General features: G+C 39.7%; 1 protein-coding gene across 3 annotated transcripts in view; it reads right to left on the reverse strand.

Annotated features, from left to right (window-relative positions):
• Nucleotides 1–25,976, reverse strand: part of ltbp1 (latent transforming growth factor beta binding protein 1) — a 73,044-nt gene that overhangs the window by 7,885 nt on the left and 39,183 nt on the right. Inside the window, exons 8-23 of one of the 3 annotated variants that reach the window (XM_014967137.2) lie at nucleotides 25,133–25,235; nucleotides 22,170–22,229; nucleotides 21,123–21,245; nucleotides 18,715–18,882; nucleotides 16,949–17,122; nucleotides 14,504–14,590; nucleotides 14,191–14,316; nucleotides 9,655–9,774; nucleotides 9,051–9,170; nucleotides 8,304–8,426; nucleotides 7,262–7,387; nucleotides 6,954–7,082; nucleotides 4,778–4,906; nucleotides 1,811–1,948; nucleotides 579–740; nucleotides 148–237 (exon numbers count right to left, since the gene is read on the reverse strand). In XM_014967137.2, the coding sequence (XP_014822623.2) occupies nucleotides 148–237; nucleotides 579–740; nucleotides 1,811–1,948; nucleotides 4,778–4,906; nucleotides 6,954–7,082; nucleotides 7,262–7,387; nucleotides 8,304–8,426; nucleotides 9,051–9,170; nucleotides 9,655–9,774; nucleotides 14,191–14,316; nucleotides 14,504–14,590; nucleotides 16,949–17,122; nucleotides 18,715–18,882; nucleotides 21,123–21,245; nucleotides 22,170–22,229; nucleotides 25,133–25,235 (1,978 nt within the window). The remainder of the gene's footprint in view (nucleotides 1–147; nucleotides 238–578; nucleotides 741–1,810; nucleotides 1,949–4,777; nucleotides 4,907–6,953; nucleotides 7,083–7,261; nucleotides 7,388–8,303; nucleotides 8,427–9,050; nucleotides 9,171–9,654; nucleotides 9,775–14,190; nucleotides 14,317–14,503; nucleotides 14,591–16,948; nucleotides 17,123–18,714; nucleotides 18,883–21,122; nucleotides 21,246–22,169; nucleotides 22,230–25,132; nucleotides 25,236–25,976) is intronic. The other 2 variants (XM_088013523.1, XM_088013522.1) reach the window with 2 other exon arrangements.

Here is a 25,976-nt window from a genome sequence, read left to right on the forward strand (position 1 = left end):
AAAAACTGCTACAGAAACAATAAGATGGCGCTTGGTGCGTACAAAATGAAGAAGAGTTGTTGATAAAAATCATCGTTACCAGATAACACCTTAAAATATATCATGCCTTTAAATTGGATCAGGGTGAACTGTTTCCACTTGTCTTACCTTTATAAGTGCTTGAGAACATTACTCCATATAGCAGGTCTTCTTTGGGAACAAAACCTCTTCCGGATGGACACATCTCGGTGAACTGGTCTAGAAGAGAGCAGACATGGAGGATCCAATGATAAGCTGTTCTGTTTGCTGCAGATTGTTTCCATAAATACAGTTACACACTGCTGCTGCGTCCTGCAGGGACCCCACTCTCTGCACATACAGTCATTTGGAGGAAAACAGTCAAAACTTTTGTGATAGATTTTCATGGATAGGGTTTCCACGGAGACAGAATGGAGACTGATGGATGGATGTTATTGGAAACCAAGGACTCACACTGACTTCTGAGTTCTCCAACCGTTTCCTAAGTGGGAGTTTATCGTTGTTTGATTTTAAAGCTGATCAACCTTAACAACACACTGCATTCTGATCCACCAGCTCACCTGTGCCATTAACAGGACAAGGGTACACCTCACAGTTGTCCCCCCAGCCAGCTCCAAGAGTGCAGCAGCACTCCTTCAGCGTGACGTGGCTGCTCAGCACACTCTCACAAAGGTTCTCGTCACTAAGATGATAGTAGCAATCCTTCCTTTCCACTGAAGGCGCTGAAAAGAAACCAACAGAAAAACATGAACTGAAATTGTAACTGATCTTCAAACAGGTTTTTAAAGCCTAAACAAGCTTGTTGAGAGATTTTTCCAGCATTCTAACTAGGCCTGTCATGATGACAAATTTTGCTGGACAATAAATTGTCAGAAAGGTTATTGCAATAAATGATAATATTGTTGTTTTTATAGACCGTTTTTAAGTCACACCATATTGATAAACTTTAATCTCATAAAGGATAATCAACTCCGGAACTGGAAGATATTTTAAATATCCAAAATAAAACATCACAACCAAAAACAATAAATAAAATGGAAAAAAAAAATAATAACTTAAAACCAAAACCATGAATAAAATGGACTATAATACCTATCATTCAAATTATTGAGATAATTTTAGTTAATCATTAATTGATTCATTGCTTATTGTGTGAGGCTTAATTCCAACTAGGCTGGACTTTGACTGGACTTCTGGAAAATACTTTTTGTAACGTATACTCACACATATGATATTTTAAGATAATTTCCTGTAGCTCTCAGAGTGACAACCTCACAGATAACGTTAGATTATTTTGGCATATGGAGGAATTCATGGGGAATTAAATGGTTACTTTTATCCACGTGATGGAACAGGAGACCAGATTTTAATCTTATAGAGAGAATTACGTTGTACGATATGCGGATTTTTATAAACATGTCTGGATGAGTAGAACCTTAAAGCTAAAAGGGCGTTACGTTTATGAACTATATGTCAGTTTAACTGAGAGTCTGTTGTGAAGAACGGGACATAGTATAGAACAAAATGAACAAGATGGAAGAATCAAGAAAACGTATTCTTAGCCAGCTTTGAGGTGGCAGCCTAAGCTGACAACAAAACTGAAAGAATCTATAATAAAAAGTAAAAAAAAATCCATTATTTCTTTAGTCACTGGATCAGGACTTATTTTCATAGATCAGTTGTTCTTAATGAGATGCTGCTTGAAATTCCAAGCTAATGAAATCTGACCCGTCTTTGGAATGAAAGCTGTGCTGTGGGCTCGTCGTCAGCTGTGGGTGTCAGTGTGGGTTACCTGTTTGAGTGGGCTCACACTTGGCAATCATGACGTTGTAGTCCAGACCATTGGGACACACACAGAGGAAGGAGCCATCCACGTTCATGCACTCGGCCTCTCCACACACACTGCTCAGGAGCTCACACTCATTCACGTCTGTGGGAGAACACACATGGAGTTTTTGATGAAGAATCTGAACTGAGAAATGTGGCAGTTTAATACAACATGGTATGTGAAATAATGACGTTTAGTGGCCAGAGCCAGTTGCAGGTTAAGCATTGTACAAACAGGCAATCTAGATTTATTGTTTTAACCAGGATACTCCAGTATTTAGTTCCATCCATCTTCCAATAAATCGGACTCGCTTCTCTGTCCATGATGCTGCCACTACCATGTTTCACCATCAGTGTTCCTGGCGACGCATAGTTTTAGCTTTATAATACATGTATTATGTCCATATACACATTTTGGATTGAGCCCAAAAACTTACTTTGGTCTATATGTTGCTTAAAAAGAAGTATAAATGCACATTCTAAATTAAATGTTTGCTTTATGAGGTGGATGAGGAAAGTGACAACTCTCAAACCTCACATTTATGGTTGAAGTTAATTTATTATTTATATGGTCCATTTTTGGCCTCATCTGGTATTTTTAATTACCTTTGATAGTCTTTATGGGGACCAAAGAATTGTGGGATCATCTTAGAGCTAATGTCTGATTTAAGTTTAGTTCAAACTTAAAGCTAGGAATCTACTAGTAATGGTTAAGTTTGGTGTTAAGTCTCTGAGTTCCAATTTATTATTTATTTAGTTTAACTACAAGCTGCAAAACAACAGCATTTGTAAAGTTTTTTTTTTTAATTTTTTTTATTAATCCTGCATCTGTCAGGGCAACAAAGTTCAAATAAAGGTTTGATTTAGCAAGTTCACTGGAAATCCTAAACAGTCATGTGTAAATTCATTTCAGTATAATCCCTATGTCATTAGTTAGGGTAAAAAGAAAAGTATGCAAAGTAAAAACAGAGCAAGGATGATGATAAACAGGAAACATTGTTAAATAGTCCTGTTTAAAAAGAAGTAAAGTTCACTTTGGTTGGAGGGAAATGACACAATTAAAGGGGAGGACAGATTGAAAACGGAGAGGAAACAGACGGTGCTGGCTGATCAGACAGCAGACCGGGCTGGAAAAGAGGAAGAAAGTGAAATAACACTCATTCTAAATGGTTAGTGGTACACCACCGCTGTTGGCTTCCAGTCTGTGTGTTTGTGTGTAAGTGATTCCATGTGTAAGGGCCACAGTGCAGGGACAGTTTAGCAGCTGGCTGGACTGAACTCGGGTGGGACCAGGAAACCGTGCCAAGGAACAGATGGCAATTGTGCTTAAATGGGCATGCAGCAAATACTGTATTCTAAGTCTGGAAACAAAATGTGTGTTTTGGTGGCATTGCCCACTAAGTGTGCATGCATGCATGTACGTGTCTGCGTGCATGTGTGTGTACCAGGTTTTTATATTCTTTGGGGACCTATTTCTGTCTGCAATGTGGGGCTGTAGGGACCACTGCTCCTTGTGGGGACATTTTCTTGGCCCCATGCGAAGGAATAATGTTTTTAGGTTAGGGGTTAGGCTTAGGACTAAAGTGTGAATTGACTTTTGATGAGGGTTAGGTTTAGAAGTATGTGATGGTTTGGGGTATGGGTAGGAATATTGTGGGCGAGTGTGCGTGTGTGTGTGTGTATTTGTGTGTAGTGGCTGGGAATAGGTTGTGACAAGCCGACCTGCTGGAGGAAATCAAACTAGATGGGAACAGCATGGAGCCTTTCAGCTCCTCCAAATCAAATCTGAACAAAACCATTGGTTTTCAGCCTGATCTCCATGTCCTCCCATTCCACTGGGATGCATTATTATGCTCATTATTCTGGCTTCCAAATCGTATCTGAAGTCACTGCTATAGCCAAAGATGACAGAGGCAAACTGTAACTGCTTCAAAGATGGTCCGACTGTTCTGATATCCTTTCTGAATACAGAATCCAGGTTTCACCAGGAAAGCAGCAAAGCTCTGTAGGGAGAGCAGCTTTAAGTACAGCCATTTTGTCACTTTAGAACCGTAACCTTGAGTTTCTATTATTGGGATTTAATGTGATAAACCAAACATAAAGCAATGTGCCACCGTAAAGTGGAAAGTAAATTCACAGGTTTTCACAATGAAATCCTAATGATGTGGCAAGGATTTCTATTTACCTCACTTTACTTTCATACCCCTCAGTAAAATTCACTGCAACCAATTACCAGCTGCAGACTAACCAAAGCATGGATCCACCTAATCTGTCAGGGATGGCAAGGGAAGCATAATAAGAGAAGCAGCCAAGAGGCACATATTCCACATACACAAATATTACCAGTATGCACAAAGCATTAAGTTGGTCCATGGTTAAAAAAATATTCACGGATCTCCAATCCAGAACCGCACAGCATTCTGAGAGATGTAGGCAGAGGAAAGGCTTTAGCTGTTTGACCTCTCACAGCGAGCTGAGCAAGGTTGGTGGCATCAACTAACTCACTCTTCGGTTCCCTAGCAACAACCTGTTGAGTAACTTGCACAGCAGCAGTTTCAGGTTTCACCTGACAACAATGGCGTGAAGTGAAAACTGGAGAAAACAGGAAAAGATTGTGCCACCACTTTGGCAGTATTTCAGATATTTAAAGCAAAAAAAAAAACTAATCAATAATTACTGATATTGACAGTTATCAATATCGACTGATTTGGAATGCTTATATCATAATGAGTTTTTAAATCCAGCCCTATGATGAGGAGCATGAACAGTTAGCACAGCACTGCTTCCCGGTGCCATTCTGGATGTGTCAGCTCCTAATCAAACTGACACGGTCCTGGCTAGTCTGCATGTGGGCCATATTTCATCTGGGGCTGTAACTGTTTTCATTGTTGAGTCAAACCCGATACACAATCAATGTGAGCCAGACACTCACCCTCGCAGGCGTGGCCGTCCTGCGACTCCTGGTAGCCTTGGTCACAGAGACACTGGAAGGAGCCCAGCCGGTTCTCACAGTAGCCGTGGGGCCCGCAGCGCGTCTCGTTGAGCCCGCACTCATCAATGTCTGAAAATAGCAGGAACCAGAAAAAGGCTCAACAACGGCACCTCTCATATGCCTCAACGTTAGCCTTTCGATTTTATGTTTTGTATTTTATGAGGTGTAAGAATGAAATATCTGACCAAATATCTGCCTTTCCTCACTTTCCCCTGGAGACACATTAAAACCTGCAGCATTAAGAGTAAAAGAGGAATAGTACACTGTAATGAATGCTGGTATGCTCTATAACTAAAGGACCCACCATAAAAATATACACCCAGACTGCTACACACACACACGCACACGCACACACACACACACACACACACATTCTCACTGGAGTCTGAGTTTGCATAAATCACGAGAGAGGTCAACAAATATTCTTGCAAGTCTAGACAGCAAGCTTAAAGTCTTCTGTCTGCTTCTCTTCCTGTTCCTCTCGGGTTTTCAGAGGTAACAGAGGGAGCATGAAGCAGCTCTGACAGACAGCCCTGGACTCCCTCCACAGTGCTGAAAGCTGGGGCAACACATCTCAAGGAAATTGTTGATATTTTTCTCATCTGCCGTATCCTCCGAGTGTCTCAAAGTGATGGAGATATAGAATAGGGTGATGAAAACCAGAGCAGACATGGTGACACATAGCTGTTGTTTGCCTTGACAACTGCTCTGGAGAGCTGTCGGAACCTGAGGCATTGAAAATGGTTGAATCTGAATAAATCAATGGTGCCTAGAATCCAACAGAAATATTGCGAGAAGCGCCTGAAGTTAACAACATGTGTATGGAAACCAGCCAGGATTCCAGAAATGATTATTTTTAACAAAAGAATGGAGAGAAATTTTATTGTAGGTGCACACAATAGAAAACAATATGTAGTTATTTCTGTACATTGTAACTGAACCCACTGACTGTGATTCTGCATCAGGATAAACCAAAGTGTTCCACAATCACACCGTTCCTACGGTTTAAACTTGTTTTACTTAATGAGAGGAAATACTAATGCATACTACCAGTTAGGTGGTTACTACATGTTAATTACACTTGACTAGTTTAGCTGTTTGGCAGTACATTGGACCGCCAGCATTTGTGGGCGTACTGAAGGCCTTTCAACCATCTCATTGCCATGGTTTCAACAGTGGATCAAGGATATACTGAGTTCTCAGTAAACTCTCTGGCCAAACAGAAGTAACTTTCTTCTGGACAAAAGAAGTGCTGATTTAGCTTTATGACACATACATATAAAACATATACTGGATAATGCATGTCATGTCATGTTCCCTTCCAATCAACCAGTGTTTTTCTAGGACTGTCTCAACATAAGAAATACTAACCCCACTGCTTGGGGTCACTTCCTTACTTCCACTAGAGGTGTGTAAACCATACCAGTACCAACGTACAGATGAAAATACCGAAACAAGGTCAGTATCGCCAATACCTGTACCAATATCTATATCATTACCAATGTTTATTATTAAGTATGTCATCAAAATTCTGATCATTCTGATCTTTGAATTATTTTAAGACTTAGAACAGAATTTAGATTAAGTTTATAGGTGTCTACCAAAAAAAATTTTAAGATGACAAACATGACGAGCAGAAACAAACATAAAATAAAATAAACCTATATGCATTGTTTTCTAAATAAAGTGCAAAAAATTATCATTTGAGAACAACTCAAAGCAAAATATTTTCACAGAGTTGAGAAACTATAATACTAAAACGAAATACAATTTTAAGAGGGAAACTGAAACTAAAGCATCAAGCTTGCCATGCTGGTATTGGTCCAATACTGACACACACTTGGTATTGATATTTTGGATCAATCCATCTACCTCTAACTTACACAGCTGGAGGATATTCAGTCTTTGCAATAGATGAGTGAAAGCTATTATTAATATCAGGTTGGATTTTTTTTTTCACTTTTATACGTCTTCTGTATTCTAAACACAAGGTTCAACAGGACAGGATAAGACCACCCTTATTTTTAAAGATAAATTAGCTGGACTAATTGCAAAATATAATAATATTTATCCTTCCCAAACAATCGGTGTGTTTGTGTATGTATAGTTGTCTTACCATCACAAGAGGGCGCATGGAGGCTGGCGGTGAACCCACTGTCACACACACACAGATAGGAGCCTTCGGTGTTGATACACGAACCATGAGGGGAGCAGAGCTCAGCCTCCTCCACACACTCGTCCACATCTGAGAAGTGACAGGCCAAGCCAGCAGAGAATGGAGTTTAAACAACTTTATCTAGTTTCACTGAGGCGTCTGGCAGCTTTACAGCAGCTAAGATGTTGGAGCCCCTTCATTTCAAAGAGGAACTTCAACCTCAAAACACATAAACAATAGCAACCACATAAAGCAGTGTGACTCGTCACCTATACAGCTGGTGCCATTGATCTGCCTGAAGCCCTCGGGGCAGGTGCAGGTGTAGGAGCCCATGTTGTTGACACACTCTCCCACAGACACACACGGGGAAACCTCCTCCTGACACTCATCCACATCTGGATTGTAAACACAGGAGGAGGACATGTCAGTTTGTTTGGTCTATTTTTATCGATTAGGATAGTAAAACTGGAGGGTATATTTGCCGCATTAAGTATTAATATGCCAGGTTTGGATTCAGATAAGCATGTTGTTATCTGAATCCAGATAACATAACAACATATCCTTTTTTGTTATTTAAAAGCAAAAAAGGAAGACAGACAAAAGAAATAAAAGCCATTAGTCATGCATCTACTGTAAACTATAACAATCACCATAAATAGTTTGCAGAGTATACTTTGGTAAAAAGAAGTTATTAGATTATCTAATTCAGTGAAAGACAGAACAAAGGTAAAGAGAGTTTCTGCCCACATTTAGACAGGCTATTAAAAAGAAACTAATTAGTTATGAAAACATTTTAGATTTTGATTCTTGACCAATTTATCCAAAACACAGGTGCATTTCACAATATCATTAAAAAAATTTATTCCGCACTTCAATTCAAAAAGTGAAATGAAAATAATAAATAAATTATTGGTAAATCTCAGTTTCATCGATCTATTTCTCTCAGTTTTTATGTTTAGGGTTGTAATCCCCTCAAAGCTGGGTTGTTTCTGTTTCTTATATATATATTTTCCTTCCACTCGATTTTTCAATAACATGCTTGACTATAGCATTCTGTGACCAATTGTAGCCCAGCTTTTGGCGGATTTCTGCGGTCTTCCCCATTATTGTGTAGATAAAATACATCATCCTGAAAGCAATAAATCTATGTAATGAATTTTACTCTCTGAATATATATAAAAAAAGCATTTTAATGATGCTCTATCATACGGAGAGACACATCTGCACATCAACCACTGATAAAGTAGGTAAAACCGAGAGCCTGACTCAGGCTGAACGATTAACGGTTAAGTGTGAGTGATAAATACAAACCATCACACTGGTCCCCAGCTGATGACACTCTGAACCCGGGTCCACACTGACACAGGAACGAGCCTTCAATGTTCAGGCAGTGGCCTCTGACACACACCCGCTCATCATGGCACTCATCTACATCTGGAAAGATACAAAGGTTTACACTGTACATTATTAACGAAGTGTTAATCGTTGTTATGCGTTATTGCATAAACAGTGTGCTTTTTCAGTATTCTTTTTCAGCAGCCAATTCTCACACAGTCAATTCAGACAAATCTGAGAACTGATCCAGTTCAATGCTGAGGTTTAAACTTGAGCTACAATCACACAAAATAATACATTTTGAAGAATTCTTCATACTTAACTAGTACATTTGAGATTTGTTGTCCGATGGGTGCCTGAGGCCGTGGAACAGTTTACATTTCTGTTTTAAAACAAGGCTAATCTTACATCTTACTGTCTCACATTGACATTTATGTAATGTAAATCTGAGAATTGATCCTGTTCAGTGTTGAGGTTTAAGCTTCTGCTACAATCACACAAAATAAAGAATTTCATGTTTGGTCGATATTAAACTTATGTACTAAAGCAGAGAGCAATAATATTTAAACTCTGGTATGTTAACCCACGACAGGAATTTTTGACGTTCACATAAATGAACTATTGTTCAGATTTTAGTAAGGCCGTCCTAGACCATGTTGGTTACAATAACAGAGTATCAACCTACCAATGCGATGGTAGGTTGATTCAAAGTGTCACACCTACCAATGCAGCGACCTCCTTGGCCAACAAAGCCAAGAGGACAGGCACCACAGCTGTAACCTCCAGGCTCATTGTAGCAAATACCTGAAGGACATACTGTCCTGTTTTCACACTCATCAATGTCTGTGAAGAAGAGACAAAAGAAAGACAGACAGCTGTGATTTTCTGTCCAGTTTCAGCTCCTGTATGAATGGCGCTCTTGAAAAGCTCCTCCTTCTGCCACTCAGCAGCCAATTAAACTGCAGGGAACTATCTGAGATACAATGCAGTTAGCATTTGGACTGGTTATATCATTCCCAGAATCAATCAGGAGATGCCTCTCAGGAGACAGTCCCATTGACGGCACACGCATTAAAACAAAAGAAAACTTGTTCAAGGCACAATGGACAGAAAAGTTATGTTTCTGGATAACAAGGCATTAGCCACCATCTTACTATCTCACCTTGACATTTATGTAAAGTTATGTAAATCTGAGAATTGATCCAGTTCAGTGTTGAGGTTGTTCACATAAAGGAACTATTGTTCACATTTTAGTAAGAATCAAGCAGTCCTACATCATGTTAGTTACAATAACAGAGTATCAGTGAACATAAGGAGTCAGACCTACCAATGCAGCGACCTCCTTGGCCTACAAAGCCAAGAGGACAGGCACCACAGCTGTAACTTCCAGGCTCATTGTAGCAAATACCTGAAGGACACACTGTCCTGTTTTCACACTCATCAATGTCTGTGAAGAAGAGACAAAAGAAAGACAGACAGCTGTGATTTTCTGCCCAGTTTCAGCTCCTGTATGAATGGTGCTCTTGAAAAGCTCCTCCTTCTGCCGCTCAGCAGCCAACTGCAGGGAACTATTTGAGATCAAATAGTAGTGCAGCTGCAAGCGAGCATTTGGACTACGGTAGTTATATCAATGCCAGAAGAGGAGACGCCTCTCACGAGTTTTCTTGTGAGATCTGCATATGTTGTTGTTACTTATATATCAAATCTTCAAACAGGATATTTCCAGGGATCTGTGACTCAGAGGAAGGTATTAGTCCTCAATAGAATCATCCGTTGTTCCCCTCCTGGACTGCTTGTCTTCTCCCTTCTCTTTCTTTCAGGTTTCTGTCTCTAAAGGTCATTAAGTATGACACTGGGTTCAAGCTGTGGCTAAAGGCTGGTTTCAAATTGTGCAGTTATGGGCTTTCATAGACATGATCATTAGTCAAGAGAAAACTGCAGTTCATAGTGTTAGTTTTTTTTCATTGTGATTCTGCAGTGAAAAAAAATACGTCTTCAGCCCTTAGCAATCAATTTGTTCTTAGGAAAATTGACTGCTAAAATTAGACCAGCCCACAAATTTACTAAAGTCCTCTGGGAGGGAATGCGACATCATGAGAGTCTGCGAGAAGGTTTTGTTACCTTTTGCCCTGCAATAAAGATAGAGATGCAATAAATTTTGCGAGACTAAGAACATGTTTTTTGGCATTTTCACGGTAGCCGAGAATGGTTTCAAATGACAGAGTAGCGCTGAAGTTTGATGAAGCCGGGCCTTTAAAGAGCATGAAAAATGAAGTTACTAATTGGAGACTTGCTACTGACTTGGACAAGAAAAAGCAGACACTCGCGTTTGTGCTGGGGCTCAAAGGTAGAGCTGGAAAGACTGCTTTGGAAACATCCACAATCTGAGAAACGTTAAAAATGGTACATGGTCCGTACTTGTTTAGCGCTTTATCCAGTCCAGAGTCCAAAAGTGCTTTACACTACATTCACCTAAACACGCATGCATTCACATGCTGATGGTGGTCAGGTAATGGTAACAAAAGAGTTTAATGTCCATGGGGTTCTACATATCAGACTTTGAGCAACGACACAACCACATGAAGAAGTACAACTACCCTGCTTGATGCTACACTGGCATGTAAACTCCTGGATATGGCATGTCTCGAGGAGCAGAGTATGTAGCTTGCTCTGTCAAATCCTTGAACACAGTTCAAGTTCAGATTGAAGCAGATTTTTGGAGAAAAAAAAATCAGAGCAAGAAATGGTAGCGAGACTCGATATACCGCGTTTTTTTTTCTTTTTCTTTTTTTTTAAGAGTAAAGACCACAGGGCAAATTCAGAGCAGCCACATCAGTCTCAGCAAAGTACAAATCCATTTGACAAATATGGGGCATTTGTCCATTAGGCCAAAGACTGCCTGCTTCAGAGAAGTGAAGTAAAGTTGACAGAAGATGAAAATATGGATAAATGTAACTTTATATTATTTACTAAGGTAATGAGAGACTTTGAGATCTTCCAAACCGAATAACTGAGATCAGCTGTCATTGACACTGCATGCATGTATAAGTGGCAGCAAGTAGCAGGATAGTTGCATAAATAACCTAAGCTAAAGCCAAATTGACAAATGCTGCAGACTTTTCAAATCTGGAGATGGTCACCTGGTACACTACCACAGAAAAAATGAACCTTCGAGCCAAGATCGGGCAAACAAAGTGCCACATTGAAACTAAAGTGATTGATATTCCTTTATTGTTGAACACAATGTCTCTAAAGAGAACAGGAACCATTTTAGACATGGAGAATGACAGAATCGTCATGTCTAAGCAACACGTTCCTCTCGAGCTCACTAGTTCGAAACACTACTGTGTGGACCTTAGAGATGAAAATGCAATTATGTGAGTGGCAAAAAAAGTGAAGTCCTTATCGTCCTAGCAGATATGTCTACAAAAGAGAAACATAAAGTTCCCCAAAGGCTTCACAAGCAATTTGACCACGCCTTGACAGACTGGCTGCAGAGCCTCATTCACAGCTCTAGAAATACTGACAGACTGTCCAATCATCTTACAGGAGAGCAATATACTCATCTCTCTCTCTCTCCCTCTCTCTCTCTCTCTCTCTCTCTATATATATATATATATATATATATATATATATATATATATATATATATATATATATATATATATATATATATATATATATATATATATATATATATAGATGAGACACAGCAAGATCAAGTCTGCTGTTGGTTTACCCTTAGAGTACAATGAGACGGTGGATCTACATGAGTTGGATGCTGGCAGATGGTACCTGAATGTTATTGAATGTAAAACACATGCTTCTGCACTGGAAACATTGTGAGGACCAAAAAAAAATCCTCTATAACTTGTTCATTTACTAGTGGATAAGTGTCCGCGGTGCCCCCAAACAGAACAGGCAATGTTAGAGAGGTCAACAATAATTAAGTTTGAAGAATGGCTGATACAGTCTGAGATCCTCCTGAAGGTAAAAAAGAAAAATGGGTGTGGCTGGCAAAGGGTTCTGAACTGGGGTCTTATGGGCGAAAACAGTACAGAATCAGCTAACATGCAGCAGTATGGTATGGCTCTTACTGGTAATAAATAAACTTTGCATAATGGTGAGAAACAATTATTCACCTTTTAGTGCACAGACCTCACAGACCTTAATTTAGTAAATGTAGGGGCACACACTGGTTAAACCAGTGTAAGCTGAAGTTTTAGTTGGCACATGCATATATGACAGTTGAATAAACGTTGCACCACATGTTTCACCACAGTGTGGTGTTTCTCTCTCTAGGATCCCAACTATGTCTCAAACCATTTTCTTCTCAGTGTGTTTTCTCTATTATTCCTGTTAATACATATTGTGGCTGCATATAAATAAGCTCTGTACATTTTTATTTTTATTTTATTTTTTTACAGAAATCTAAATGCGATACCTCTCCCTCCACAAAGACGGAGATGAGATTTTACCGCAGCTACGAGGAAATAATCATGAGGCCAGCTTGCCCAGGCAGCTCTGGTTCAGTGTCGTTTTGGTGGGCAGGGAGTGCTGGGCTGAAATGGCAGGAAACCACATAATGATAGAGTGAATTGTATTTATGTCCTCACAAGAGTGGTGAGGCCAGTGGGTGCACAGACTAGTAACAGCCTGATTGCTAGTCTCTTCTAAAATTCCACTGATTTATAAGTCCTGTTAATATCAAAATATTTAGTTAGACTGAACATTTGTTCTTTTTGGAAGTTGTGGTTGTTTGCATGGTTGTGTCTATCAGGAGGCAATTTGTTCCATAAATCTATCATTATAATTTGACCATCAGGTCAGTAAATTCCTCAATCACAAACCCTGACCCTCACCAGCAACCTAAAAGAACTCCCTCACCAAAAAGAGTCTTCAGGGAGGAAGACAGCAAATTCCTGATGAATGAATGAAGACTGGAAACAATAATGAGATATACAGGAAGAAGGTAGACAGCAAACTCCAGCAAAGCAATGCTAGACGTGCAATGAAAAGGACCTCAGTCCTCAAGCAGAAGAAGGAACCGGTTGATGACAGCTTGGACAAAACCAATAAACCGAACACATTCTTCAGTTGGTTCAGGTAAGGATTGTCAAGATTCTCTCATTATTTTTATATTCAAAAATAAGACACCTCCAGTCAGATGTATTGTTATACATTCAGGAAAGAAGAGTTGTGTGTTTTTAGGGTGCATTCACATCAGCCCTGTTTAATCTGCTTTAATCAAGCTCTGGATAATTTGCTTAGAAAGTCCAGTTGCTTTGTGAAATGTGAATGCGTAACTGAATTCTGGTGCGGACCAAAACAGCAAACTCTGGTCTGTCTCTACAAACCTGGGTCTCAGTTCAACTGAAGTGAACTCTGGTGCCATTTCAAATGCATATGTGTATGTCAAGCTGTACGGGGCATTCTGGGTAAATACAAAAAAAAAAATGTGTCTAGTGATAGAGAAATGGCTCCTGGTCTTTTGCCAAAGACAAAAGAGAAACCCCTTTGACTGCAGACAACCTTCAGTATCAGTCTTAGCGATTTCTCCAACATCAACCAAAACTTTTCAAACAATCATGATTTGTTCTGCATTTGTTGAACTCAATTTGTTTCTGTGGTATTTTCACACTACAATTTGCAAGAAGCTGGATGCTCCAGATCTGCAGAGGTTTCACTTTTTCACAAACCTGTTGGAGATTTTTTTGAACAGGAGGACTGATCTCACATTGATTAGAAACAAAACCTTAGCTGGATGTATCTGCTGAGCTCCGCATGTGATCCCTTCTGAGCTCTCTAGTTAAACATGCATCTCTAGACGTGTTTCTGACGGCCTCCCTCGTTCCATCCTTACCTACGCAGGTGGTTTGGCTGCCATCCAAGTGGAATCCCTCATCACAGTGGCAGATGTAGCTCTCAGCTGTGTTGTAACAAACCCCCTGCCCGCATATGGAAGGGTTGATCTGGCACTCATCCACCTCTGAGAAAAACAGGAATGGAATAAACAACATATTGCAATTTACTGTTATAAAGAAATACCAGAGGTATATAGTTGGCCTAACATTTGCATAACATTTGACAATATTTGTCTTTTAAATGTTGCACAGTGATATTATGAAACCAGCAAAAAACATGATGGTTTTTTAGCAGTCAAGCAGGAAACTGACCAGCTAACTGAGTGGGTGCGATGTCCTGACCCGCATTGGATGGGAGAATCTCCACCGGAGCAGGTGGAGACGTCTTCTCAACAACTTCTATCAAATAAAAAAACAAAAACAAACAAAGGACACACCACCATAGACATTTTTAAACGATACAACATATATAGAGACAGGCATTATTGGAAAATATCTAGTTCAGCATGCAGGGCTTCCTTTACTGCGCACAAGCACAGATAGGTAAGCATGACCAGAATGCCACATCTTAACATGAAATCAAAGGTACAGAGGGTAACATAGCTTCAGCTGCATAATCCAAGGCCAAATAAGACAGAAATAGCCTTCAAGCCCCATTACCCACAACAACAATCACAGCATTTTAAAGAGATTGCGTTGGAATATTTTTGATAAACTGAGCCATCCTTTATGGAAATACTTAAATAAAGGATTCTAGCATCTCCTTGAAGATCAAGATCAAGTAACAATATAATTAAAGACTTTTCAAATACATTTTAGCCAGTGAAGTTACAATTTATCTGCGGAGTAAACAGAATAAAACAATCCCAGCTGCTCAGGGTTGTTGATCATTCACCGATTTCAGGTTTAAATGCAGCAGAAGGGCTGCTGCAGCAGGTGTGATGTTAAAAAAAAAAACTTAAAAGGATGACAAAAGCCCTGCATGTCATCTGAAAACTAAGACTTTGCAAGACACCGCTGTAAGTATATTCACATGTTGATGGGGAAAAGTTCCACGTTTAGACAAGATCGCCAAGCCACCTAGACTCTGCTGTAGTTGCCATGCCAGGGCACTAGATGGCACTGTGAGCTTAGCATGCGACTGTAACTCTTCACCTCACTGGTCTGTGAAGTATCTGGATCAATCGCAAAGTACGTCTCCATTTACGATGAACCAACTTCTCATGTAACACATACATATTTCACATCAGAATATGTGTCAAACTGAACAGGTTGCGCAGCACAGTACAATGCTATCCGGCAATTTTTTTACTATGTGCCCGAGCATGTGTAGAGCAAACCTGCAGCCATGAATTCGGTGCATGTGCATTCACACATCCGCATGGAGTGTTTCAGAGAAGTTCTGTGCCAGAGACTCCGATCACTGGCGACGTGTAAACAACAAACGGCAAAAATGTTACGGTTTCACTGAAAAAAAAAAAACAGCTCAGTGTAAACGGGGCCTAAAAGCCCCCTGGGAAGGAAAAACTTCCCCCTACCCCGTGATTGAGTTGCAAGCAACCACCAGAGAAAAACACACTATGGCACTGTAAAGTTTTATAGCATCGATAAAACCCTATCGGCTATGATTTTCATGCTAATAACTTTCATAATACTAACTGTTCAGTGGATGAGCTCCTCATCTTGCCTTTTCTGACTGCGACTTACAGCAGAACCAGCAGAACATTCAAAGTTTGCAAGATTTTGGTTCACTTTGGGATAAGATGTTGCAAAGTTTTCTCTTTTCATCTGAGTTGCCAAACTTGGCTCATAACCAGGGCTGGAACAGCTGAAGCTAATCTCCTTCTCTTAGCCAGGTTTCACCCCCCACCAGCCCTGACCTGCAGGCCGCTGGGCCGAGCCGTGTGTGAACTGAGCCCACACTGAGCTAAAGCAGTTTAATCTTTCCCCTAATGAAACATGAGGGATGTTTCTGTTAGGATTCATCTTCCTACTCTCATGCCAGAGGACTCCCAAATTAGACTTTCTAATGCTACATTGGAGTTGCAATTTGCCAAAGTGAGTATTTAACCCACAGTACTATATTTTTAAGAGTAACAAACAGAAAGCACTGTACAAGACAGAATAGGTCTTGTAGCACCCATCTGTAGCATCTTTATCTATACAAAAAATGCAGAAATCATCTTTTTCCATTTTGCATGAGGCAGATCTCTGTATGACACTAGGTCCAAAACCAGGTCTAGTATTAGACCTAGAAATCAAAAAGCTTGTCTTGGTTATGTGAGGATTTATTTTGCTTCTTAGAGACACTGCAGTAATATCAATGTGAATTAAAGGACTTGAGTGCTACAATATGAGAGAATGGGGTAAATATGATGACATATTTACATATTTGTCATTGTATGTAAATGGTGGATGAAGATAATACATATTTTAATCTAATATAGTTCCAGTAACATGACCAATCAACCTGCACAGCATGTACAGGTTGATTGGTCCTGCACACCAATCAACTCCTGCTGCTTCTTGAGCAGCTCCTGCTATAAAAAGAGAATGATACTCTGATTTAAGTTTTAACAATCCAAGTAATACTAAAGCATGCATGACCAAAGCAAAGTCAGGACTGACAACAGGACAAGACCGTCTGCAACAGCAGACAAACAGAATGTTAAGAGCTCTGCCAGAGACAAAAACATATGAAGTTGATGGATTTTCACTCCTGTGGCAGATTTTAATCCTAAACGAATAAACCCTGACCTGGAAGAATTTCTTCTGGTGTCCCAAAGGCCTCCACTGGTTTCTCTGGCGTTGGCAGGGGTTGCAGAGGTAACAGGTCAACTGGTTCCTGGAAAACGGTCACTGGCTTGTTTACTGGAGGGTTTGGTAAAACGGTGTAGCCCATTCCGCCGGGACAGATTTCTTTAAACAAGGCTACAGACGACACAAGCACAGGCAACAAAGCATCCCATCATTATTTTCAATAAGTAAAAGCATCATGTTAACTATTATTGGCAAATTCAAAACTCTGACACCAATGTTGAAAGTTTAACTGCTGTTAACATATTGGAATAAACATTAAAAGATACCGCTAGCAATAATTCCTAGAAAAAAAAAGACATAAGCAGCATACCTCTCATGGATAGAATAGAATAGAAAAGAATAGAATAGAAAGATTCTTTATTCTTTATTATCCCCGAATGGGAGAATTCAGGTCTGTCAGTATATCCGCAGATCACATTACATTAAAGTAAAAATATAAAACCAGAAAACAATAGGAGACAGTAAGGGAAAACTTCCAGGACAGGGCAAAGAAACCCTGTGGATTTATTAAAAAGTAAAATCAGAGCAAAGAAACATGTAACTAACTGGAAAAACAGTCCAAATAGCAGCAGGGTGTTAGGGATGCAAACAATTAATCAACATACAATTAACTGATATACAATACAATTGACATACAATTAATGGTTTCTTTGATTAAAATGAGTTCCAATTAATTAACTAGTAATGTCCGCAGCACCATCCAAAAGAGGGCGCTGCTGGTCATCCTTAAGCAGAGCAAGTTGTAAGAGAAATAATAATGGCGGGAGCTTTCCAGGACGGCAGATGAAACAGTCTGGTGTGGGATTCAAGATGCACCTAATGCGGTTCTGTTTTGAAATATAAACACTCGACAAACTCTTTAAGTTTCACCTTAACAGCGCTTGTTCAGCAACTTCAACTTCTTAACCAAAAAATACTGATGTGCTGCAAAGAGGAGGAGAATATGAGAGCAAAGCAGAGGGAATAACACAGAATAACTAAAAATGATGGGGAAGAAAAACATGATGCCAATAAGCACGGTTGATTTTGTGTGCTGTGGTGAGTGAAGATTTAACATTGATCAGAGAGTAACCATAACAACCTGCTTAGAGGCGCTACAATACGAAGGAAGCTGAATTAAAAGCATGACCAACAGCAGAGAGCATCACTCTCACCACTGACTATAGATTGACCTGCCAGCAGACAACTACATCAGTTTCCCTCCACTTTGTTGACACGAACATCCCTGTGTTCATGGGAAATTAAGTATTCCACATATTCTACTCTTTTCATCTTTAATTTTTCTATTCAGCAACCTAAGAGGTTCCAGTTTTCTTAGATTTCATAAATATGGCAAACTTTAATAATATGAAAAAAAAACAACAAAATTTTCTGTTTACTCAGTCAGCTGAAAAAAATTGTTAAAATATAACAATGTGCTTCTTTAAAAAAAAAAAAAAAATCAGCATAATATGAAAATGTAGCCCTTCATCTTATGGAAAGACGGTTGACCCTCTGGACACAAGAGAAAACTCAGGTTTTTAAGAAAATGGTCACTTATCAATTAATCGTTAGTCGACCGATAAGATCAATCGACTTTAGATTAATTTATTAATTAATGATGGTCATACAGCAGTGATGGTCATAAAGTCATACAGCTGCTGGGAGGAAGGACCAGTGGTAACGCTCCTTAGCGATAAATACTCTGAGGCTGGGAGCCTTACCTGTTCCAGGAGGGGGGCATTTGTCACAACGAGGGCCCCACGCTTTGCCCACACTGCAGCAGCAAAGCTGCTTACTCAGCTGGGCAGACACTGGGTGTAAGCACTGCCTCGCTGAGTTGACGTAGCGGAAGCAAGCGCCCTTTTCTTCCTGGACGGCAGGTGTGTTGGCTGAAGAGCAGCACCAGTAGGAGGACGGAGAACGTGGAGGTGTAGGAAATGGTAGACCAAAGCGTAGGAGACACATATTGAAGAGAGAGGACAAAACGTGAAGAAATAAAGCAGTTCCCTTCACCAGAGTAAACCTTCCCTCGCCCACAAATCCAAAAACACAAACCCCGGCACATAAACAAGCATTCTACTGCTGGGTTATCCACAATGACATCTTGTGGTTTTGCAGAATCCCATCGCTGGTATCTAAACAATCAAAGCTAACAAAAAAAGAAAAAAACAGAAACATATGTCCACAAAACAAAGAAAAGATTGCAAGATGGAATAAAATAAGAAAAATGCCAATACGTCATGCACTAACACACAGATGCTGGCTGAGTTCAAGGCATGCAGGAGGTCACTGTGAAGAGGACAACAGCAAAGAGCGGCTTTTTGAAGTCACCAGATGGTATCTACACACCAAACAGTTACTTAGGCTTGCCAGGAAATACATTCCTGTTGTTTCACCAAGACATGTAAACACTGAGTTTGTTAAACTCTACTGGGACTTTAACTGGAACTGTGTGTTTGCTTAGTGAACACACACTCAAGGTGGATCTAAAAGATGAACCTGTAGAAAACCACAATACACACAGGTAGGTAAGGTAGAGTCTCTACGATGCTCCGGAACCTTGTTGAAGTCTTTGAAGTAGCAGAGGAATTTAAATAACTATAAAATGGCTTTAGAAAGAAAAGTCACTAGAGGTTGTGATGTAGAGCAAAACGTCTGACCAAATCAGCCCAGAAAAGCTTCACCAGACATAAAATCATTTTCAGTCATCTCAGTTCTCAGATCTGAATCTTATACAGCAGGGGTTGCCATCTCAAGTCTTCAAGAGTTGTGCTGTTCCCTGTTCCAACACACATGAATCAAATGAATGGCTCATTACCAGGCCTCTGCCAAAATTAATGACACGCTGAAGAGGTAATTCAGCCTCCAGTTTTGTGGAATGACCTACAAGACTAAGAGCTGTGCTGCTGGAAAAATTTTAAATCCAGTGATGATTGCCAAGTTTCAAGAATGAATACAGAAATAGATTGCTCAACAAATCACTAACTGTGTCAATAAATGCAACAAAAACAATAGTAATATGAGTCAGGAATTCAAAGACATACTAAAGAGAACAGTGATGAAAACTCAGGTTTTATTTTGTCTTAACAGACAAGCACTCACACACTCGCATGCGCACACACGCATAGACACGCACTCTGCTCTGGTGCTTAACATGCACGCTCACTATCAAAATTATTTGTTTATATCTTCTTGTTTTTTACTGTAATTTGGTAAACCAACCTTTGTTGTCTCTATATGTCTCTGGCAGTGAGTCAGTCTCAGACAGTGTTTTGTTGTCAAAGTGTGGTAGGAAATATCAATTTCAAAGAATATGGAAACAGGCCAAACTTAGAGTTCATCACCAGCTGCATTTCCATTTACCATAAAATTGCGCAAAATGAACACATGAAAATAAATTTGCTTAATAAAAACCTAGCAATGTTGAAAAAAACATAAGTTTTCCATGAAAAGTTTTTGTTCCTGGATGAGGTGGGGGATTTTGGCCATGTTAATTTAAATGTATTATGCAAAATTGCAATAGAGACACTTTTTTTTTGACATCGTATGAGTCACGTGATCAACAACTGGATGTAAGTACTGGCAAAAACCTAGAAGAAAATGAAGAAGAAAAAGTGGTAGTAGGATGAAGGTTTGTTTTTGGTTTTTTTTGTGTGTTTTTTTTTTTCGGACAATGTGCAGCTGGCTCCACCAGAGCTCTCACAGCATCACACTTCATAAAAAGTTGTTTTTTCTAAGGCGTTGAATTCATAGTTCTTCTGTTAAATCAGAGACTGAAATTTCCCCAAAACGCCGCATACGTAGCCACTTCCAAGAATAACAGGCTTGTCACTCCAATGACTAAAAAAGACACCAACGTGATGAGCGCTAGCGCCATGGCTGAGTTATGAATATATCTCATTTAACCGTTCACATCCATCCGTGTCATGAATTTTAATGACTACCATGTGAACAAAGTTATTCACATGTGATTTTAGTTTAATTTCTTATTTAATGGGAAATTGTGTTTTTTGACATTAGCAGAATACAGACCCAGATTTGCACACATTTATTATGGAAATGCAGCAACTGGTTGATATGGATGTGTCAAACAGCGGAAACCACTGGAGTTGCAGACTGGAGGACTTACGGATGCAGCCTGTGAGAGAGGCGTCGGGGGCATAGCCAGGTTTACATGTGCACATGTAACTGCCCACAGTGTTCAGACAGTCTCCGTTAGGACAAACGTTCTGCAGCTGGCATTCATCCAGATCTGTCAGTCGGTAAAAATGGAAAACATGTTTAGTCGAGGGGAGTTCTTTTGAAGATTCAATCACTTCAGAGAACAATGACATTTTCTTTAAGATTAAGAGTTAGTTGATTCTACTGGTGTTTATCAAGATGTTGAACAACTTCAGGTCTTAGAAGCTGTCCGGAGCTAACATGTTTAGTAAAATCTTTATGCTAAAATGTGCATAAACAAACAGCTCTAAACCGTCATTGTTATCTGCACTCATTGCCACATTTTTAATGTCATATAAAAACAATGCACACATTGTTTTTAAATGACATTTCATTTTGTCAAACACCATCAGTAATCTAAGTATGATCAGCTTTTTAACAGGTCAAAGAAAATGAATTTGGGTAAAAATGTGTTTGCTTTATTTTATGTTACATTCATCTTCCTGAATAAAGATTGTTTTATGCTTTTTTCCTATGAAACCACAGCAAAGTGAGTTCAGAGTTATAGAAATAGGCATTTAAAATGAATAACTTCAGCACTGCAACTTATATCCCTATAGATTTTTCAAATTCACAATCAGAACGCAAGTTTAACTCATCCCTAACGTTCAACAAAACCTTATTGTTGAAGGTTTTGGGCGGGCTCGTACCAAGAGACGAGGCAGAACCATGGCAAGGTGTCAAATATGCACATTTCAGTTCCTTTTAAATTTTACGCAGACTTATGCTGCAGCAACAAACAACAATGAAATAAAATGTCTTATTTTGTTCTATATGAAGTCATGTTAAAACCATAAATTTACACACATGTAAAGTGTCTTTTCTGCAGCTAGTTTGGTACTAAACGTCATTGAGTTCATTCAAACAGTTCAAATTTTTCCAAAAGATTCACAGTTGGAAATAGAAGGTCAACAACTAGAATGGCTAAAAAATAATTAAAAGGTGAAGCTCTTACCTTGGCAGTGAGAACTGTTGATCCTCTTGTATCCCAGAGGACAGTCTATCAGAGGGATAGCTGAGGAAACAGGAGCCGGAAGTGAGCAACTGGATTGTTAGCTTCATAAATCTCCAGACACTAGTATATTTTATGAGCATCTAAATGAGTTTCTAGAACTGCACACACTTTCTACAATGAACAGAAACCATCTTTAAAGTCTAGTAAAGGCACAGTGATTGTCATTCGTTGTCATTCGTAGCAATTTTCAGATAATTTCACGTGCCTTACTGGCTTATAGTAAATTTGACCACTTTGGTTTCCTGCCTTATGTCAACAGCTCATTTAGATCCTTAATGTCTTTAAGCCGAGCAAGAGAAGTGGGGATACTGTGAGGAAGGATAAAAAAAAATTAAACTGGTATTATCATTGCAATATTCAACAATCATTTTCCAATATTAGAAGTTCCTAATAATGTTCAAATGGAAGATGAGGTGAAAAATGGGCATATGAATGGCATAAAAACTGCTTTTTCAGTCATTCCCTGCACATTGGTCAGAGGTGCTGGTTGTTTGGTAAGTCATAGTCCAAAGAAGGATTGAGTCTCTGTAAAAATGATAGAAGACCCCAACCTCTCACTCAAAGTTAACTGGGATGGACTGCAACCAAGATTACAACTTAGAACAGGATCAGGCAGGTACGAATGACACACGTAAATATTGATCAGAAAGCAATACAGCTTCCAGTGAGTCAAATGCTGCTCTGAGAAGCTCATTTCTGTTGCAGTCGAAACTGAAACCAAGCTTTGCCCCACTGCTGGATAAGGCCACCAGCGAGGAACTGGTACACAAATACCTGCAAGCAGAGAAGCAGAGGCTTTGTTCTGTGGGAGACAACAAAGCAACATTTGTTTGACCAAGAAAGCCAAATTAACTACCAGTTACCAATGTCTCTAAGGCACAATGGACTGTTTCACAGTCAACTGTAAAACAAAGGGGAAAAGAATGTCTGAACTTAAACCTTTGCCTTTCCTGCAGAGAAAAAACCAACAGACAAATCCTCTGATGTGTAAGACCTCCCACTGTATGTACATGAAATAATTATTTATCTCAAAGTGCTTAACTACTTACCACTAAGGACAAACTCTTTCAAATATCCATCAGAAGAAAATGTGCGAAATCTGAATTATTCACCTACTTAGAGTAACATTTTCTCAGGCGTTAATGATTCCAACCTGGGAAAATAGATCCTTGGTTCAAGTTGTGGTAATGAAGCACAAAGCATTATGGACCAAACCTTTAGTTTTTATCAGCATCTTTACCTTTTATGTTAAAATGGAACAGCTGGATTAAAATCCAGGTGCAATCAAGCTGTTTCAATTAAAACCTTGCAGGGGAAGGAGTTTTAATCAAAATCCCTTACTGGAGTTTCAATTGAGCCTTTGTGGGTTTACATGGTGAACCTTGGCTTTAAAGCTTCCATCCATCTATAAAAGGAGTAGTGTTGAATAGCTAGCTGCTACATAAAAAGACTGACAGGACCTTTCATAGCTCCCCCTCACAACTCTGTATAATGCTATAAAAAGAGCCGAGAGGCGAGGGCTGACACCACACGCCACCATGGCATCCAGTCCCTTTCCTCTCTGGAAATAACTCCTGTGGTCAAAGCAACCTGTGTGTTAATATATAAAGAATATTTCAGTGCTTTAGTTTTTATTATTGGAACCAGAATCAGGATCAGCTTCATTGGTCAAGATTGTGTTCACAAAAATAGGGATCCAACTTTGGTTTTACACGCTCAGAACATACAGACATTAACCTGTCATTCACAGGTTGTCATTCACAATGTCAGGGGTGTCAAACTCCAGTCCTCAAGGGCCGCTGTCCTGCAGTGTTTAGATGTGCCACAGGTAAAAAACAGTGGAATGAAATGGCTTAATTACCTCCTCCCTGTGTAGATAAGTTCTCCTGAGCCTTGCTAATGACCTAATTATTCTTTTCAGGTGTGGTGCAGCAGAGGCACATCTAAAAGTTGCAGGACAGCGGCCCTTGAGGACTGGAGTTTGACACCCCTGTCACGAGAGGACCCAAATTTGGGTCCTCTCGTGAATGACAGGTTAAAAGCCTCGTTTCCTCTGAGTGGAACAGCAAAGGTCGGTGTGGTACGGTATGCTATTCAGTCTGTTTCCATAGTAAGAGCAGCCAATACAACCAACCTTTACGTACCACACCATTCCTGGGCCGCATTCAGTTGTTAATAATGGTACGGTAGAGTTGGGGCTCACAACACTCTCCATTAATTGAAGGACAGAAAAATGTCACTACTTGCAACAACAACAACACACATTAATGTTTTTTGTAGAGTGTGGCGGTAGAAATGCTCTCCTGAAAACACATAAAATATCAAACCAAACTGCACTGACCCGTGCCGTACCACGAAGTGGAAACTAAACATGAGGTGGCCAACTGGATAATTAGTTCTGTCCCATTGTGAAGTTGACACAGTCTAAAGTTGCATTTGAAGTAAAGCTTCTCCTGAAATTGCAGTTGTTGCCATATGCTGAGTTTTGCCAGAATAACTGGAATATCTAAATAATTTGGAGATAAAGAGTCATCGATAAAAGAAAAAAAATTAACCCGATTTTAAGATTATATGCAAATATACTACAAATATAGTAACTCGATCTGCGCAGAGGTACAAAAATTCAGAGGTGCACTACCAGGCATTGTAAGAGCGTACAAGGATGGCACCATTGGTGAGCCTTAGGCCTTGCAAGGTGCAAGTAAAGCCTGGTGGTCCACTTATAATACACTGGGGGGAAGCCTGCATAACTGCTTGATGATCCAACTCCTACAACCTGGATCTTCTTCTCATCTCTTATTTTGTCTGTAAACTTAAAATCTGTGCATCCAGAACACACAGGCTAAACAGGACACATAAGGTAAAAAGGTGTTTATGTTTTACTCTTGAACATTTGTACTCACAGGGTTTATTTGGACACTTCTGGCATTTGTGGAAGCCCCAGGAGGTCCCAATTGTTGCACAGCATTGATCCAGCTTGGTGAGACCCGGCAAAGCCTTTCCACACTGCAGATGGAAGGAAGATGGATTATTATTTTATCTCATAAAGAAAAGCACAAAGTGCGTCTGTGCTCAACTTTCTCTCCATCCCTGATTATTTACAATCAAACACATTTAAACCTCCACCTCTCTAAATAATTGTGATGCTTCTCCTCTTCAGCCCGCACCAACTCTTTATCTTTATGGCAAAAACAACCTCACAAAATGTGACCTGCTCATGGCTATTTAAGAGTTGAAAACCCGGCAGAGTGATATTTCTTTCCACATCAGCCAGCGAATCTGTTCTTTATTTGTCTAGGACCTGATATCAGTACCATCCACTGGACTCAGGTTGTATTGTTCGGGCAGTGACACAATAAAGATGTCCATTTTAACAACCTGCTGTGGTCTGTCTGTGCTAACCTTGGGAGGAGGGGGGTGCTGTAGATCACCTGCTTCCACCTCAGCCTAATTACAGAACCTTCCTCTAATTCACAAACGTCCTTCACTGCCACATCCTCTTCTTCCTCTACATCAGCTCTACATTCAACATCGTCTGTCCAAAATGATCACTAATCTCTGCACATGTCTGAGTCATTTGAGATTTGGCTTTCTAAATTTGTTCAGTCATCCTGAACTGAACGTTGTGAAAACAAGTCCTTCTTTTCAGGTCTGTTTGAAAGCGCCACCACCTCTGATCATGCATCATGACGACTCTCACAGTCATCCTATCATAAGTGGTCATCTAGCAGATGACAAGTTGTGACT

The sequence above is a fragment of the Poecilia mexicana genome, unplaced genomic scaffold, assembly GCF_051168715.1.
Source record: "Poecilia mexicana isolate PSO_F unplaced genomic scaffold, ASM5116871v1 scaffold_15, whole genome shotgun sequence".
NCBI lineage: Eukaryota > Metazoa > Chordata > Actinopteri > Cyprinodontiformes > Poeciliidae > Poecilia > Poecilia mexicana.